General features: G+C 33.0%; 1 protein-coding gene across 3 annotated transcripts; it reads right to left on the minus strand.

Moving 5' to 3' along the window:
• Positions 1 to 9,429: 9,429 nt before the first annotated feature.
• LOC139893741 (uncharacterized) lies at positions 9,430 to 14,892 on the minus strand. 3 transcript variants are annotated; one of them, XM_071876917.1, is made up of 5 exons: positions 14,017 to 14,115; positions 13,512 to 13,817; positions 12,602 to 13,279; positions 10,836 to 11,995; positions 9,430 to 10,313 (listed from the first exon to the last, which is right to left on the minus strand). In XM_071876917.1, exons 3-5 carry the CDS (start codon positions 13,217 to 13,219, stop codon positions 9,890 to 9,892), a joined length of 2,202 nt encoding a protein of 733 aa, XP_071733018.1. In that variant the 5' UTR covers positions 13,220 to 13,279; positions 13,512 to 13,817; positions 14,017 to 14,115; the 3' UTR covers positions 9,430 to 9,889. The 3 variants fall into 3 exon arrangements, with proteins under 3 accessions (XP_071733018.1, XP_071733017.1, XP_071733016.1); XM_071876916.1 differs by having other exon boundaries at positions 13,393 to 13,817; XM_071876915.1 differs by lacking the exon at positions 13,512 to 13,817 and having other exon boundaries at positions 14,017 to 14,892.
• Between the last annotated feature and the right edge of the window lie 295 nt (positions 14,893 to 15,187).

The following is a 15,187-nucleotide window of genomic DNA, read 5'->3' on the forward strand; positions in this document are numbered from 1 at the left end:
AAGTGTTTATTGATAAATCTCAACCATTAGATGAAATAATAATTTTTAATCTCAACCCTTTTAAAAACTAACGATGTTTCATCTACCATTATTAGTATATATTATTAGTATATTTTATTACCATTATTATTATTATTATTATTATCATTATTATTATTATTATTATTATTATTAAGTAAAACTTAATACTCATGACAACAGAATTTTATACTTGGTACGGATCGGGTAAAATCTTATATCTTTCGTTCGGTAGCAAACGAGTCATGAGTATATCATATCTGTGATGACCCGTCCTAATCCACCTGGACGAAGTCTTCAACAACTGGTTCCATTACGAGGTACAGACCTCTATATATCTTGAACGACTTCATGTAATATCTTTAAAATGAGCAAATGCACAGCGAAAGACTTAATTCGTACCTGAGAATAAACATGCTTAAAAGTGTCAACCAAAAAGGTTGGTGAGTTCATAGGTTTATCATATCAATCATTTCAATATATTAATAGACCACAAGATTTCCATTTATAAATATATGTACACTCGCAAGTGTATAAAAGTATTCTATAAGTTGTGGGCACCCGGTAACAAGCCTTAACGTTCATGTTTTACCCTCTGAAGCACACCAGATCAGATGTGTTTAAAATAACCTCGAAGTACTAAAGCATCCCATAGTCAGGATGGGGTTTGTCAGACCCAATAGATCTATCTTTAGGATTCGCGCCTACCGTACATAGACAAGTAGTTTAATGTTACCCAGCTAAGGGTATATTTCTGGTTTAAACCCACGTATAATTAGTTTTAGTACTTGTGCCTATTTCGTAAAACATTTATAAAACTGCGCATGTATTCTCAGCCCAAAAATATATATTGCAAAAGCAATTAAAAAGGGAGCAAATAAAACTCACCATACTGTATTTTGTAGTAAAAATACATATAACGTCATTGAATAAGTTTAGGGTTGGCCTCGGATTCACGAACCTATATCATTAATGTATATTAACACATATATTTGTAATCGAACAAATTTATATATATTCTATCTTAGTTTATATGTTATATATATTTAATTTGTATATATTTAAGATGATTAATATTTATACATGTAGATATCTTAATATGTATATTAGTATTTTATCAATTTATTATTTGTAATATTTATAAAAATAATGTTAATATGTTTAGTATATAATTATATGTAATATAAATATAATATTTATTTGTTATAAAAATAATAATAAAAATGATAATTAAAATAATAATGATAATTAAAATAGTAATGATAATAATAATGATAGTTTTTAATAATAATGTAAATTAATAATAATATTATAAATAATAATGTTTTTATATAAAAATCATTTCAATAATAATAATAATAATATTTTTAATGATAATTATAATAATAATAAAAATGGAAATTTTAATAAGAATGAATAAATAGTAATAATATTATTAGTCATAATAATCTTCATGTTAAATTCCTAACTTATAATTATGAACTTTACAGCTCTAATTCGTAATCATAATCTTAATCGTACATGTGTTAATATAATCATAATCTTTTTCCATAATCCTAAACATGTCATTTTTTATTAACTTCGTAAAATATTTATGTTATATTATTAACATATTCATAATCATAATAATCTTGACAATAATAATAATAATAATAACAACAAATATAAGACTACCTTAGAATATCAAGCTTAAAAAGAATTAAATGTCACTGCCCAGATTCGAACCCACGACCTCTAGTTCCCTTACACGCACCCTAAATCATCTGCTCTGTCTACGCATTTACACTTAGATTCGTCCCTTAATTCTTTTAACCTATCATCACCGTCCCTATTAATCTGGCCCAACAACACAAATGATCCCGGCCCAACTGCATGTATAGTTCTCAGCCCAACACATTAATTTAACTGAAGCCCATTTACGAAAAATATAATAGTCCAGGAGTAAATTTTGAGGGTTTTGTTTCTTGGGCTAGAGAATAGCGGTTTATTCCAATAAAAATTGGACAAGTGATACAAGCCTACGACCCAAAGTTGAAGACAGAATCATAACAACACAATTCATTTCGGTTTAGCTGTATAAATTAGTTTCATATTCTTTAAACTGCTTTCTTGAAATGTCCCGTTCTTATTGATTAAAAACGTTCCATATTAATTGATTTGGTTGCGAGGTTTTGACCTCTATATGAGACGTTTTTCAAAGACTGCATTCATTTTTAAAACAAACCATAACCTTTATTTCATAAATAAAGGTTTAAAAAGCTTTACGTAGATTATCAAATAATGATAATCTAAAATATCCTGTTTACACACGACCATTACATAATGGTTTACAATACAAATATGTTACATCGAAATCAGTTTCTTGAATGCAGTTTTTACACAATATCATACAAACTTGGACTCCAAATCTTGTCCTTATTTTAGTATGCAACAGCGGAAGCTCTTAGTATTCACCTGAGAATAAACATGCTTTAAACGTCAACAAAAATGTTGGTGAGTTATAGGTTTAACCTATATACATCAAATCGTAACAATAGACCACAAGATTTCATATTTCAATACACATCCTATACATAGAGAAAAAAATCATTCTTATGGTGAATACCTGGTAACCGACATTAACAAGATACATATATAAGAATATCCCCATCATTCCGGGACACCCTTCGGATATGATATAAATTTCGAAGTACTAAAGCATCCGGTACTTTGGATGGAGTTTGTTAGGCTCAATAGATCTATCTTTAGGATTCGCGTCAATTAGGGTGTCTGTTCCCTAATTCTTAGATTACCAGACTTAATAAAAAGGGGCATATTCGATTTCAATAATTCAACCATAGAATGTAGTTTCACGTACTTGTGTCTATTTTGTAAATCATTTATAAAATCTGCATGTATTCTCATCCCAAAAATATTAGATTTTAAAAGTGGGACTATAACTCACTTTCACAGATTTTTACTTCGTCGGGAAGTAAGACTTGGCTACTGGTGGATTCACGAACCTATAACAATATATACATATATATATCAAAGTATGTTCAAAATATATTTACAACACTTTTAATATATTTTGATGTTTTAAGTTTATTAAGTCAGCTGTCCTCGTTAGTAACCTACAACTAGTTGTCCACAGTTAGATGTACAGAAATAAATCGATAAATATTATCTTGAATCAATCCACGACCCAGTGTATACGTATCTCAGTATTGATCACAACTCAAACTATATATATTTTGGAATTAACCTCAACCCTGTATAGCTAACTCCAACATTCACATATAGAGTGTCTATGGTTGTTCCGAAATATATATAGATGTGTCGACATGATAGGTCGAAACATTGTATACGTGTCTGTGGTATCTCAAGATTACATAATATACAATACAAGTTGATTAAGTTATGGTTGGAATAGATTTGTTACCAATTTTCACGTAGCTAAAATGAGAAAAATTATCCAATCTTGTTTTACCCATAACTTCTTCATTTTAAATCCGTTTTGAGTGAATCAAATTGCTATGGTTTCATATTGAACTCTATTTTATGAATCTAAACAGAAAAAGTATAGGTTTATAGTCGGAAAAATAAGTTACAAGTCATTTTTGTAAAGGTAGTTATTTCAGTCGAAAGAACGACGTCTAGATGACCATTTTAGAAAACATACTTCCACTTTGAGTTTAACCATAATTTTTGGATATAGTTTCATGTTCATAATAAAAATCATTTTCCCAGAATAACAACTTTTAAATCAAAGTTTATCATAGTTTTTAATTAACTAACCCAAAACAGCCCGCGGTGTTACTACGACGGCGTAAATCCGGTTTTACGGTGTTTTTCGTGTTTCCAGGTTTTAAATCATTAAGTTAGCATATCATATAGATATAGAACATGTTTTTAGTTGATTTTAAAAGTCAAGTTAGAAGGATTAACTTTTATTTGCGAACAAGTTTAGAATTAACTAAACTATGTTATAGTGATTACAAGTTTAAACCTTCGAATAAGATAGCTTTATATGTATGAATAGAATGATGTTATGAACATCATTACTACCTCAAGTTCCTTGGATAAACCTACTGGAAATGAGAAAAATAGATCTAGCTTCAAAGGATCCTTGGATGGCTTGAAAGTTCTTGAAGCAGAATCATGACACGAAAACAATTTCAAGTAAGATTTTCACTCGAAATAAGATTGTTATAGTTATAGAAATTGAATTAAAGTTTGAATATGATTATTACCTTGTATTAGAAAGATAACCTACTGTAAGTAACAAAGGTTTCTTGATCTTGGATGATTACTTGGAATGGATTTAGAAAACTTGGAAGTAAACTTGCAATCTTGGAAGTATTCTTGATTTTATGAAACTAGAACTTTTGAAATTTATGAAGAACACTTAGAACTTGAAGATAGAACTTGAGAGAGATCAATTAGATGAAGAAAATTGAAGAATGAAAGTGTTTGTAGGTGTTTTTGGTCGTTGGTGTATGGATTAGATATAAAGGATATGTAATTTTGTTTTCATGTAAATAAGTCATGAATGATTACTCATATTTTTGTAATTTTATGAGATATTTCATGCTAGTTGCCAAATGATGGTTCCCACATGTGTTAGGTGACTCACATGGGCTGCTAAGAGCTGATCATTGCAGTGTATATACCAATAGTACATACATCTAAAAGCTGTGTATTGTATGAGTACGAATACGGGTGCATACGAGTAGAATTGTTGATGAAACTGAACGAGGATGTAATTGTAAGCATTTTTGTTAAGTATAAGTATTTTGATAAGTGTCTTGAAGTATTTCAAAAGTGTATTAATACATATTAAAACACTACATGTATATACATTTTAACTGAGTCGTTAAGTCATCGTTAGTCGTTTCATGTAAATGTTGTTTTGAAACCTTTAGGTTAACGATCTTGTTGAATGTTGTTAAACCATTATTTATTATAACAAATGAGATGTTAAATTGTTATATTATCATGATATTATGATATATAATATATCTTAGTATGATATATATACAGTTAAATGTCGTTACAACGATAATCGTTACATATATGTCTCGTTTCGAAATCATTAAGTTAGTAGTCTTATTTTTACATATGTATTTCATTGTTAATACACTTAATAATATATTTACTTATCATTTAACATAATTAACCAAGTGTATCAATATCTTAATATGATTCATATGTACCTAGTAAGACGTTGTTATAACGATAATCGTTATATATATCGTTTTCGAGTTTCTTAAATTAATAGTCTCATTTTTATGTATATAACTCATTGTTAAAATACCTAATGAGATACATACTTATAATAAAATCATGTTAACTATATATATAACCATATATATGTCATCGTATAGTTTTTACAAGTTTTAACGTTCGTGAATCACCGGTCAACTTGGGTGGTCAATTGTCTATATGAAACCTATTTCAATTAATCAAGTCTTAATAAGTTTGATTGCTTAACATGTTGGAAACACTTAATCATGTAAATAACAATTTCATTTAATATATATATAAACATGGAAAAGTTCGGGTCACTACATTTCTAACACCCCACATGCCACCCACTTGTTACTTTTGTCTGCCACAATAGAATAAATAAAGCAGAGATCTCAAAAGTTCGATCCCACATCATCATATCATTGTAACAATATTGATGTATCTTCATTATTATATTATGTTCATCATCATCTTTGTTATACTGGAAACAGAAGTGTGCTGCATCGAATTGAAAGAAAAAGAGAACGTAGCAGCACAGTGGGTTTGGGTCTCGTTTGCATAAAAAAAAAATAAAGTAATTTAGCAGCATAAGCTGCTGTACGAATTATCAGAAAACAGAAATAGATCGTGAAGAAAGGTGGCGGAGGTGGTTTGGAGATGGAGGTTGTGGTTTTAATGATGGGTGTACATGGTGTGGAACCGTGGTGTTCATGGTGGTGGTTTTTAATTGAATAAGAAAGGAAAAGAGAGAGATGGAAGATAGAGAGGACAATATAACCGTAGCAGTAGCATCGAGTTTTGCAGGTGGCTTGATGGTTTGCGAGAAGGTTTGACTCGATGGAGAAGAAGGTGAGCTAAAGCATTCGTAGGTGGTCTCGTTAGTGAGGTTTAAAAGGCGGGTGTCGTGGTCGTGGTTGTTGAGTGAGTTGTGGTTTCATGAATGAAAAGCAAAAACCACTTGGTTTTTGGATTGTTGATTGCTTGCAACACAGAATTTATAACATAAATGATAGCATGAAATTACAAGTGGGTTTCCATGGATATGATGATGGTTTGATTAAAGATGATGGTTGAGGTGATGGAAATAAGTGGTGGCGGATCATGGTGGTCATGAAAGGTGGTTGCCGGTGAGTAGAAGAATGCAAAAATGGCTCCGTTCTAGTTTCAAGTATATGTATATATAATACATATTACTTATTACCTATGTGGTGGAAAGAAGCAAAAGGAGAAAACACAATCACCCTTAAATCACGGGATATATGAATGATTGGTGATATATGTTTGTTTTCATAACCAATAATGGAAACAAGAAAAAGAGATAGATCATAGATGTTTGCATTCATTTATGTATATTATATTTATATATAATGAATTAGTCAAAAGGTAATCTAAGTAAATATCCAGAGATTAAGCTAGTGGCCTAATAGTTAGCCGCCATTGATTATTGGTAATAATTTGAATTGCATAAGAATCATGGGTGACAAAAGATCCCCAAGATATTCCACAAGATATTGTGTTCCAATAAAGTAAATAAATTAAAGTCTATGATTAGTAAAAAAAAATACGCCGTCTCATATGGTTTCTGAATATTTTCTTTCCAATAATTGATACTATCAATCACGTACAAAAATTCTTTTAAAATTACAATTATTTGATTATTCTATCGACACTCATATCATATAATTTGGTTTATGCAAAGATTTTCAAATTATATTTTCAATATTATTTATATTTATATATGTATCTATATATATATATACACATATCTATTTACAATTAATTGTTCGTGAATCGTCGGAAATGATTGAAGGGTAACAGAACACAGTTCTAAAATTTTCGAGACTCAATATTACAGTCTTTGCTTATCGTTTCAAAATCATATAAAGATTAAGTTTAAATTTGATCAAAAATTTCCGGGTCGTCATAATATCCCCTGTGGGTAAAATTCGAATAGCTAATTCTTAAGTCCCGCCATGAAAATGATTCATTTGTAAATTATTATTATTATTATTATTATTATTATTATTATTATTATTATTATTATTATTATATATATATATATATATATATATATATATATATATATATATATATATATTATTATTTAATTAAGTAAAGCTTAATACCCGTGGTAAAAAAAAACTTTATACATGGTATGGGTCGGGTAAAATCTTGAAGTTAGAAGTCACAATCTTGATTAAGTTGTGATTTGTAGTAGTGTTTTTGGTAGTAATCTTGTGCTAAAAGAGGATTTTGTTATAAACATGATTTGATGAGTTATAGTTGGGTTGTTAGTGAAAGTTCCTCGATTATGTAGTTATAGTATTTGAAGTGATGATTTTATAAAAGAAGCCATGTTAGAAACTAGTTGCAGTTAAAACCTTTGAAGTGTCAAAATGGGTTTCGGGGCAAGAAATGGTTTAGTGTTAAGTCATGTATGAAAGGAAGTGTGTTAAATCGCACCTCCTGTTAGTAGCGAAGAAATGTTATTAGAAGAAAGGCTAAGTGAGTAATGTAAGTATGTATGCAACCCGTAGGGGGTTTACTACACAAGGCCCTTCCAGAGGAAAATCTTTATCCCAACGAATATAAGATGCTCAGCTCCGCACAACATAGGAATTAACACGCTTTCGGGAAGAACATAGAATAGTAGAGGATCCAGCATGCGGAACACACGATCATTAGAAATTCACGAATTAGAGATGTTGTAATATACTCTTTCCCATAACTTCTCATACCAGACAAACCAACTAAAATGCAAATAGGGATCAGAAATGTGGTCAATATCACGAAGATTTTCTTCTTGATACCAGATTCTCTATTGAGTAACTAACTCGTTAAGTAAGAATAAGTAATATCACAAATTGAATCCCTGAAACTTCTTTTTTTGGTACAGCTTGAAGAGACAGAAGATTAGAGAAGGGCATATGAGATGACACTCAAAGCACTGATAGTCTAAACCCTGGGGCTGGTACTTCAATTGGAAGCGTAAGATATTGTTGTAGGCTCGAGAAGGGTAGGCTCGCAGCTTCGCTCAGCATAAGAGCCTGACCATGCTTATAATTGTAGGTTGCGAAGGAAGTGCTTATTCTTGTGTTTTAGGAAGTTTTTGCAAGGTGAGTATATGAGTGGGTACATGGGTCACACATCATTGACTTATATCCGTGTAAGTGGTTACGTGTGATTTGGATGGGGATGTTATCCCAAATTGTTATTAGTTGACTAGCAAAAGCTAGTAATGGTAGGTGAAAATAAGCCTTGTGCGGTTGTCACAATTGTTTAAGCTACGGATCCGTTAGAGCGCAGTGGAAGTGTAGTAAGTGATCTTACATACTTATGTGGATTACTTTATTTGCAGTAAGTTTCTGTTTACTTATTTATGTACTCACTAAGCTTAATGCTTACTTGTTATAGTGTTGACATTTTTTGATAGGTATGAAGGTTGCAGATGTTTTAAGGGTGCACGATGCCAGCTTGGGATAGCTTGAAGATGCTTTAGGGTAAGTGGAGGTTTCCATTTTCCCATCCTCACAATGATAATGACCGCTTGAATATAAACGGCATTGTTAAGGTCATTTTGTCAGTTTTGATGAGTCAGGTTTTAGAGTCAAACGTAAAAACAGTTGATTGTGGTCAAGTGGTCAGAAATTGGTCAAGTCAATTGGTATGTGGTTACGCAGTCAAAGTCATGAACAGTCAAGTGGTTAAATTTGTGAAGAAGATTTATACACCTAAAATGAAAGATGGAAGTTTCGAATAGTTTAAGAATGCAGAAATTGAAGGCATAATATATGTCTAAATTGTTAGTTGTATAGACTGTTTTTAAGACATAATATATGTCTAAATTGAAGGCATAATATATGTTTAAGAATGCAGAAATTGAAGGTTTAAGACTGTTTTTAGAGTCAAACGGGTCGAATATCATTTTGAGTCATAATATGAAAACTGGCGCAGGTAAAGTGCACTCCGCGCACGTATATGGAGTGCGCTCTGCGCACTGTATAAAAAAATATATTTCGAGTCTAAAGTGTTTTCGGTTTTAGGGCGTTTCACAAAACATCAAATGAACTACATTTTAATGACTATATTATAACTAAAAGATATGGCCAAATATATACCCAAGTTGCCAACGTACATAGTGCATAAAACTAACACAACCTACATCTACATCTACATTACAATAACAACACACACTAAAAGGAAAAGGAAGAATAAAATGTGCTAGTAAAAACAGACACTTGGCAACTCCGAAGAAAATTACCATTTTAAACAATCATTTCAGAAATGCTTATTGAACTTGTCATTTTCGTCTGTTCTGTATTTTAACTCTAACTATCCTCCGCCCAGATTTATCAACTCCAGACCCTAAAGAGAAACTTCCACCACCATTAAACAACTCCACACTAGACCACTGGAAAGGATTTTGAGGTGGCGCTTGGTTTGACTGGCCACCAAATTGGTAAGGAGTCGCTGGTTGGATTGGAGTCGGGGTGGATGAACCAAAAGTAAAACCACCCGGTGAAGCTGCCGGAGATTGACCAAACCTAAAACCACCCGGTGAAGATGCCGGAGGAGATTGACCATTGGTGAGGTTAAAAAAAGATCCCTGTGGTGGTGGTGGTGCATGAGAACTGAAACCTAATCATAGGCTACTTCCGGTGGTGGTGGTGGTTGTAGTTGTGGCAAAGGATGTAGAAAAAGGTGAAGTTGTCGTCATGATGGAATTTAGTAGGTTGTTGCCTGTAGTATTGGTATTTACAGTTTCAGCCCCTGAAGTTGTTGATGGTGAAGTAATAGACCCAAACCCAAAAACATTAAACGGTGGATAAATAGTGAATGAAGGAAAAGCAGGGGGATTTGAAGAAGGTGCTGCGGTTGGAGTACTTGAGTCCTCTGTTACGGTGCTAAACAGAAAACTACTACCGCTTGATTTAGGTGCAGGAATTTCACAAGTTGAAGACACTGCATTCCCAAATATATTTTCCGATTTCAGATCGTTCCCATTTTGATCCTTTTTGGATATTAAATCTTCTACAAGATCAATCTTTGGGACTGAAGTAAACACACTGCACAAACAAGGTTGATGTGAGAATCCATACATAACAAGTAACCTCATATGCAGCATCAAAGGATTATTAATATTTTATACCTAAGGTGGCAACTTCAACCAATTTACTTACATAGGTTAGGATTTGGGTTGCGTTTCATCAAACAATAAAGTATATAACTAGCAGAAAAACTTGTCAAAAGGGCTGAAGGTTTATTTATTTATTATTATTAATGTGAGTTTTTGTTAGAAGCTGGGTTGATCATTGTTTGAAGTCCAACTTCAATGCATAAAACTTTATCAATCATTTTAGGCAATTATTGTGATAACCTACGTAATAGTACTCGTCTCTGGCATTCATAACAAGTAAATAACATATCAAGTATATATACATAAGAAAATTCCTCTAGAAGTGATTAAAGGTCAACCCTTACCCATCCCGATTCGGTTATTGTAACTACAACAAAGCATACCTGCTTTCTCACTGTAAAACGACACTGAAGTTGGTAAACAGAAAAGAAAAGAAAAAAAAAAATCAAACCTGGTTGAATCGAGTGCTTTCAGATCTGAATTAGAATTATGTTTAACAGAAAACACGAATGGAGATGAGTTTTCAGTGATTGGGGAGAAACTCGAATCCCTTACTAAAGCCACTGTCTCCTTTTGCAAGGTTGATTGTGAAAGCAAACTTGTTTGTGCGGTTGTAGTAAGTGGAGGAAACGTAGACAACCTAAGCCCCCCGATTCCTTGATGCTCACTAACATCAGTTTTTGGACATGATTTATTATCTTCAGCTTCTTTTAACTCGGTCCGTTCTGGAATTTTAGAAACTTCGGGGTTATTATTTTCGACCATCGCAGGACTTTTAGCAACCTCAGATAACACTAGTGGCGTATTATTTTTGACCAATGCACAACTATTTGATCCTTCTTGAAGTACCGGGATTTCAATAATAGGTTTGTTTGGTGTTGAAGTAGACTCTGGTTTATTATGATCAACCAATGAAGATGACACATGTCCATTATTAACATAAACTTCATCATCCATCTCATATGAATCCTCTGGTGCACTCATCTGAAAAGCACATTTCTTTTTAGGTAGTTCCACTTGAAGCTTTGGGGGCGAATCAGTAATTATGATAATTGGCAGCGCATTATTATCTTTTAACGTAATCGGGAACTTTCTTGTTCCATTTTCATCAAATTTTTCTTTGCCTTTAGTGGTCACCTCGAGTTGAACCTCTGATTTCTGTCTATCATCATGAGGGTAAGAAAGTAATTTCGGTGACTCCAGTTTCTCTAAGCTTTTAAGAGCCTTCCCATGGAGCATATCTAATAGAGAGGACACATGCCCATTAACATGAACTTCATCATCGATTTCATATCTAACAATTTCTAATTCCTTCTCCATTAATGAAATAGTTTGTTCCTTTTCTTGTAATCTCTCCACATTGTTGTTGACTTCGTCTTCTAACGTCTTAAGATCGGTCATGGCTTGCTGTATTTTGAGTTGCAGAGTTTCTTTTTCAACATACAATGCCTTTGCCTCGTTGGCTATTCGTGCTGCTTCTTTGAAATTTCTAACAGTAGCCGCCACTCGCTTTTCAGATTCTATCTCGGGGACTCTTTTGTGTAAAAAAAGAAGACTCTGTTTGGAAGATTCAATTGCCTGCTGCATTTCAGATTTTGATGAAGATAGATCCTAAAATATTAACAAAAAATTTAGTCTAAAAGAACTGTATCGCTGCAAAACATATTTCTTTTTGTTAAATAAGAAACTATTATGTAGTAGTATAGTAGCACAATATGTCATCAAGTGTTAAATCTAAATCATGTAAAAAACTAGATGTGGGAAATTGGCTCTTAATTATAAATGGGTCGATTTGGGTTAAATGTCAAGCGAATCAAACAGGTTACAAGTAATAAATGAGAGTTAAATTTTATTGCATACAACCTATTGTTTTAATCATCCCAAGATAGCCTAGTGGTGGTTGGAGTCTTGATTTCGTCGCAAGAGGTCTTTGCGGGTTCGACCTAACCCGGCCCATTTTGACCTGTAACCCCACCTGCGTGAGAAGTCCATCTTGTGACTAAATTAATTTCATATACATATACACATAATATAATGAAAGCTTAATAAATCCAAAGATTTGTCCAGAACTGCAAGTATTTGAAACCCATACTACATTGATCCAAATGTAGAATGCAATTTTAAACCCAAAGAGGCAAAAACTTCAAACATTAATCAGATTAGCTTGAAAGTTGGAACTTAAATTAGAATATATTCTCTGTGGGTATAAGGACTAACCTGAAGAGAAGCTCTGACAGAAGCTATATCTTGTTTGAGAATTTGGACATCATCAAACAAATCCTGCTCTTTCTTAGCTAACCTAATTTTATCTTCTCGTGATTTTGAGATATAATCAATTAAAACCTTAAGCAAGTTTATGTTTTCTTGATACATACGAGCTTCATCGGCAGAAATTCGACCGAAATCTTTAATTTTCGAGCCTCTAGTTTCTTCCTGAAGATGAAAATCATCAATTTCCTTCTTTTTTCTGGTCAAATCATCATTTTCTAGTTCGAATTGAGAGAGGCCCGATTGAAGACTTTCAGATTTTGAGTGAATGTTCATTTGAGCCTCGTGAAAACTAGAGACAGCATCAGCCATTTTTTTCTCAACATATTCAATTTTGGAATCGTTCTCTGATATTTCTGCTTGTTTCAGTTTGACTAAATTAAGTAATTCTTGCAATTCCTGTTCTAAGATCTTTTTTTTCTTGTAAAGATGTTGACTTTCTTCTTTGTCGTCCTTAATTACATGGTCAATTGAATCATCTAACACTTGAAGCATCAGCCAGTTTTCGACTTCCACTTCCATTTTCTTCATCTCTAAAGCTTCGTATAAGGAAAACCACATCTCCATTTCTTTTGATGTCTTAGTTTCGGCATTTGATATAACAGAATCCGCATCACGATCAGCATCCTGAGGAAAAATAAATGTTTATCCAAATTACGCAAACGTGCCGAGCAGCTCAAGCAGGGTCAAAAGTCACCCAAATTGTTTTCAAATGCTTAAAATCTTTTTAATCTACTTACTAAATTAGACTCTTATTGTACTGATACCGTGTTTACAGTCTTGCTTAGTGTATTGATCAATTGAAGAATTAAAAAACCAAGTGCTGATGGGTCAGGCCGACCAACCAGCCAAATTGTACCTGACTAGTTCATTTTGCCACCTCGAGACAAATCTTTTTGATTCTATTCAAATCTTGCTTAATATATAGATTAATTAGAGAATGAGGAAAGAAATATAGATGCGTCAGCCAAACCAACTGGCCCCCATCGTATCTGTCGCAGAAAACTACTTGTTTTCCGCCATTACTCGGCCTGACAAGTCCATATTGCTACCTCTATATACGAAACTTCTCATTTCTTCTACAGTGATAAATAGTCATATATGTTTTCAAGCCACTACGTATCATCTTCTAAGGAAGTATGCATTTAATGCTGACATTTTATATCTGAGAATAACAAAATAAATGAAAATATTAATAATACATAACTTAACTTAAGAACCAACAATTATATACAATATTTTAACATAGAATTTATTAATACACACTCGAGTATTACAATAGACAGGCCGCGGATTGTAACTTGCTTTCAATAATAGCTTCACTATCTCCGGACTGGTCACAATACAAAGAAAAGCAAACTTACCGCTGCAAAGCTTTCTAGCAGAGCCGCACATTCCTCCTCGATTACAATCCGTTGCTCCAAAACCTCTTGCATTTTAATATCAACTTCATCACGTTCCGCTTCAGCTTCTCTAAGTGCAATCAAAAGAATCTCCTTATTCTTCTCCGCCGATGCAAGACTATCACTAACCCGTTCAGCAGTCTCGAAATCCTCACTCTCGACAGCTTCCTCCAACTCCTTCTCCATTTCCTTATACTTTTCCGACGCAATGTTCAACTCCTCCACAACTTTCCTTCTCTTCCTAATCAATTCCTTCCGCTTATTGGACACATCAGTCACTGCTCTATAAGCAAAATCAAACTTCTCAGAAAGCTTTTGCTTAATCAAATCATATCTCTCCTCAATCGAAATCTCCTTTTCAACTTGTGTTACCCTCTTCTTCTTCTCGTGGTACATCTTCAACCGTTGAAACCTGTTCTTCTACATCTGCAATAGTTTCAGCTACTGTCGATCCCGAACTAATTCCAGCTTTCTTCTTCTTCCTAGTAGAAGAATTCTGAGACGAAAGCAATCGACTCGTCGAGCCTTGTGAGGGCGATGCTAATAATGTCGCATTTGCAGCTGTTGTAGTAGAATTAACAACATCAATTGTACTTCGTGATGACGTTGATGAAGATGATGGCGAAACAGGAGTTTGATCCAGAGATGAGAATGAAACGTCGTCGTTTTGAGATTGAGGTTGAATTAGGGTTAGATCGGAGAACATGTTTTCATCTAGTGGCTCAATCGAAGCTCCGGCGGCATTCATAACTGCCGGAGTAGGGGATTGAGGTTGTTGATGACTAATTTCACGGTGATTAGGTAATTCAGTAGAATTATTATTGTTGACTACAGGTAGTTCTAGTGGTAATTGAGAAGAAGAATATTAATGTATGTAGGCTTCAGTATGCTTAGCAGTTAAGCTAAGTAAAAAGGCAGGAGAATTACTTGATGGTTAAGTTAGTTTTAAAATATGAATTGACTAAAAGCTTAAAATTTGTAGTTAAAGGAATTGATGAATTGTGATGGGTTTGAAAGACTTATGTATAAAAGTCTTGATAAATATCAAGTGTCATGCTTTTATGTAAGCTAGTAACTATTATTATTGAATCAAAAAGTTCTTAAGAACGTGTTGTTAGTAATATTGAAGTGT

This window comes from Rutidosis leptorrhynchoides, chromosome 2 (assembly GCF_046630445.1).
Source record: "Rutidosis leptorrhynchoides isolate AG116_Rl617_1_P2 chromosome 2, CSIRO_AGI_Rlap_v1, whole genome shotgun sequence".
Lineage (NCBI taxonomy): Eukaryota > Viridiplantae > Streptophyta > Magnoliopsida > Asterales > Asteraceae > Rutidosis > Rutidosis leptorrhynchoides.

Bases quoted from the DNA above. Each gene is read 5' to 3' on its own strand.
- LOC139893741 (XM_071876915.1), bottom strand. From the start codon at position 14,451: ATGTACCACGAGAAGAAGAAGAGGGTAACACAAGTTGAAAAGGAGATT. The intron at 11,996-12,601 runs GTTAGTCCTTAT...TTAATATTTTAG, and splicing joins CTGTCAGAGCTTCTCTTCAG to GATCTATCTTCATCAAAATC. The intron at 10,314-10,835 runs GTTTGATTTTTT...TTGTTTGTGCAG, and splicing joins AAAGCACTCGATTCAACCAG to TGTGTTTACTTCAGTCCCAA.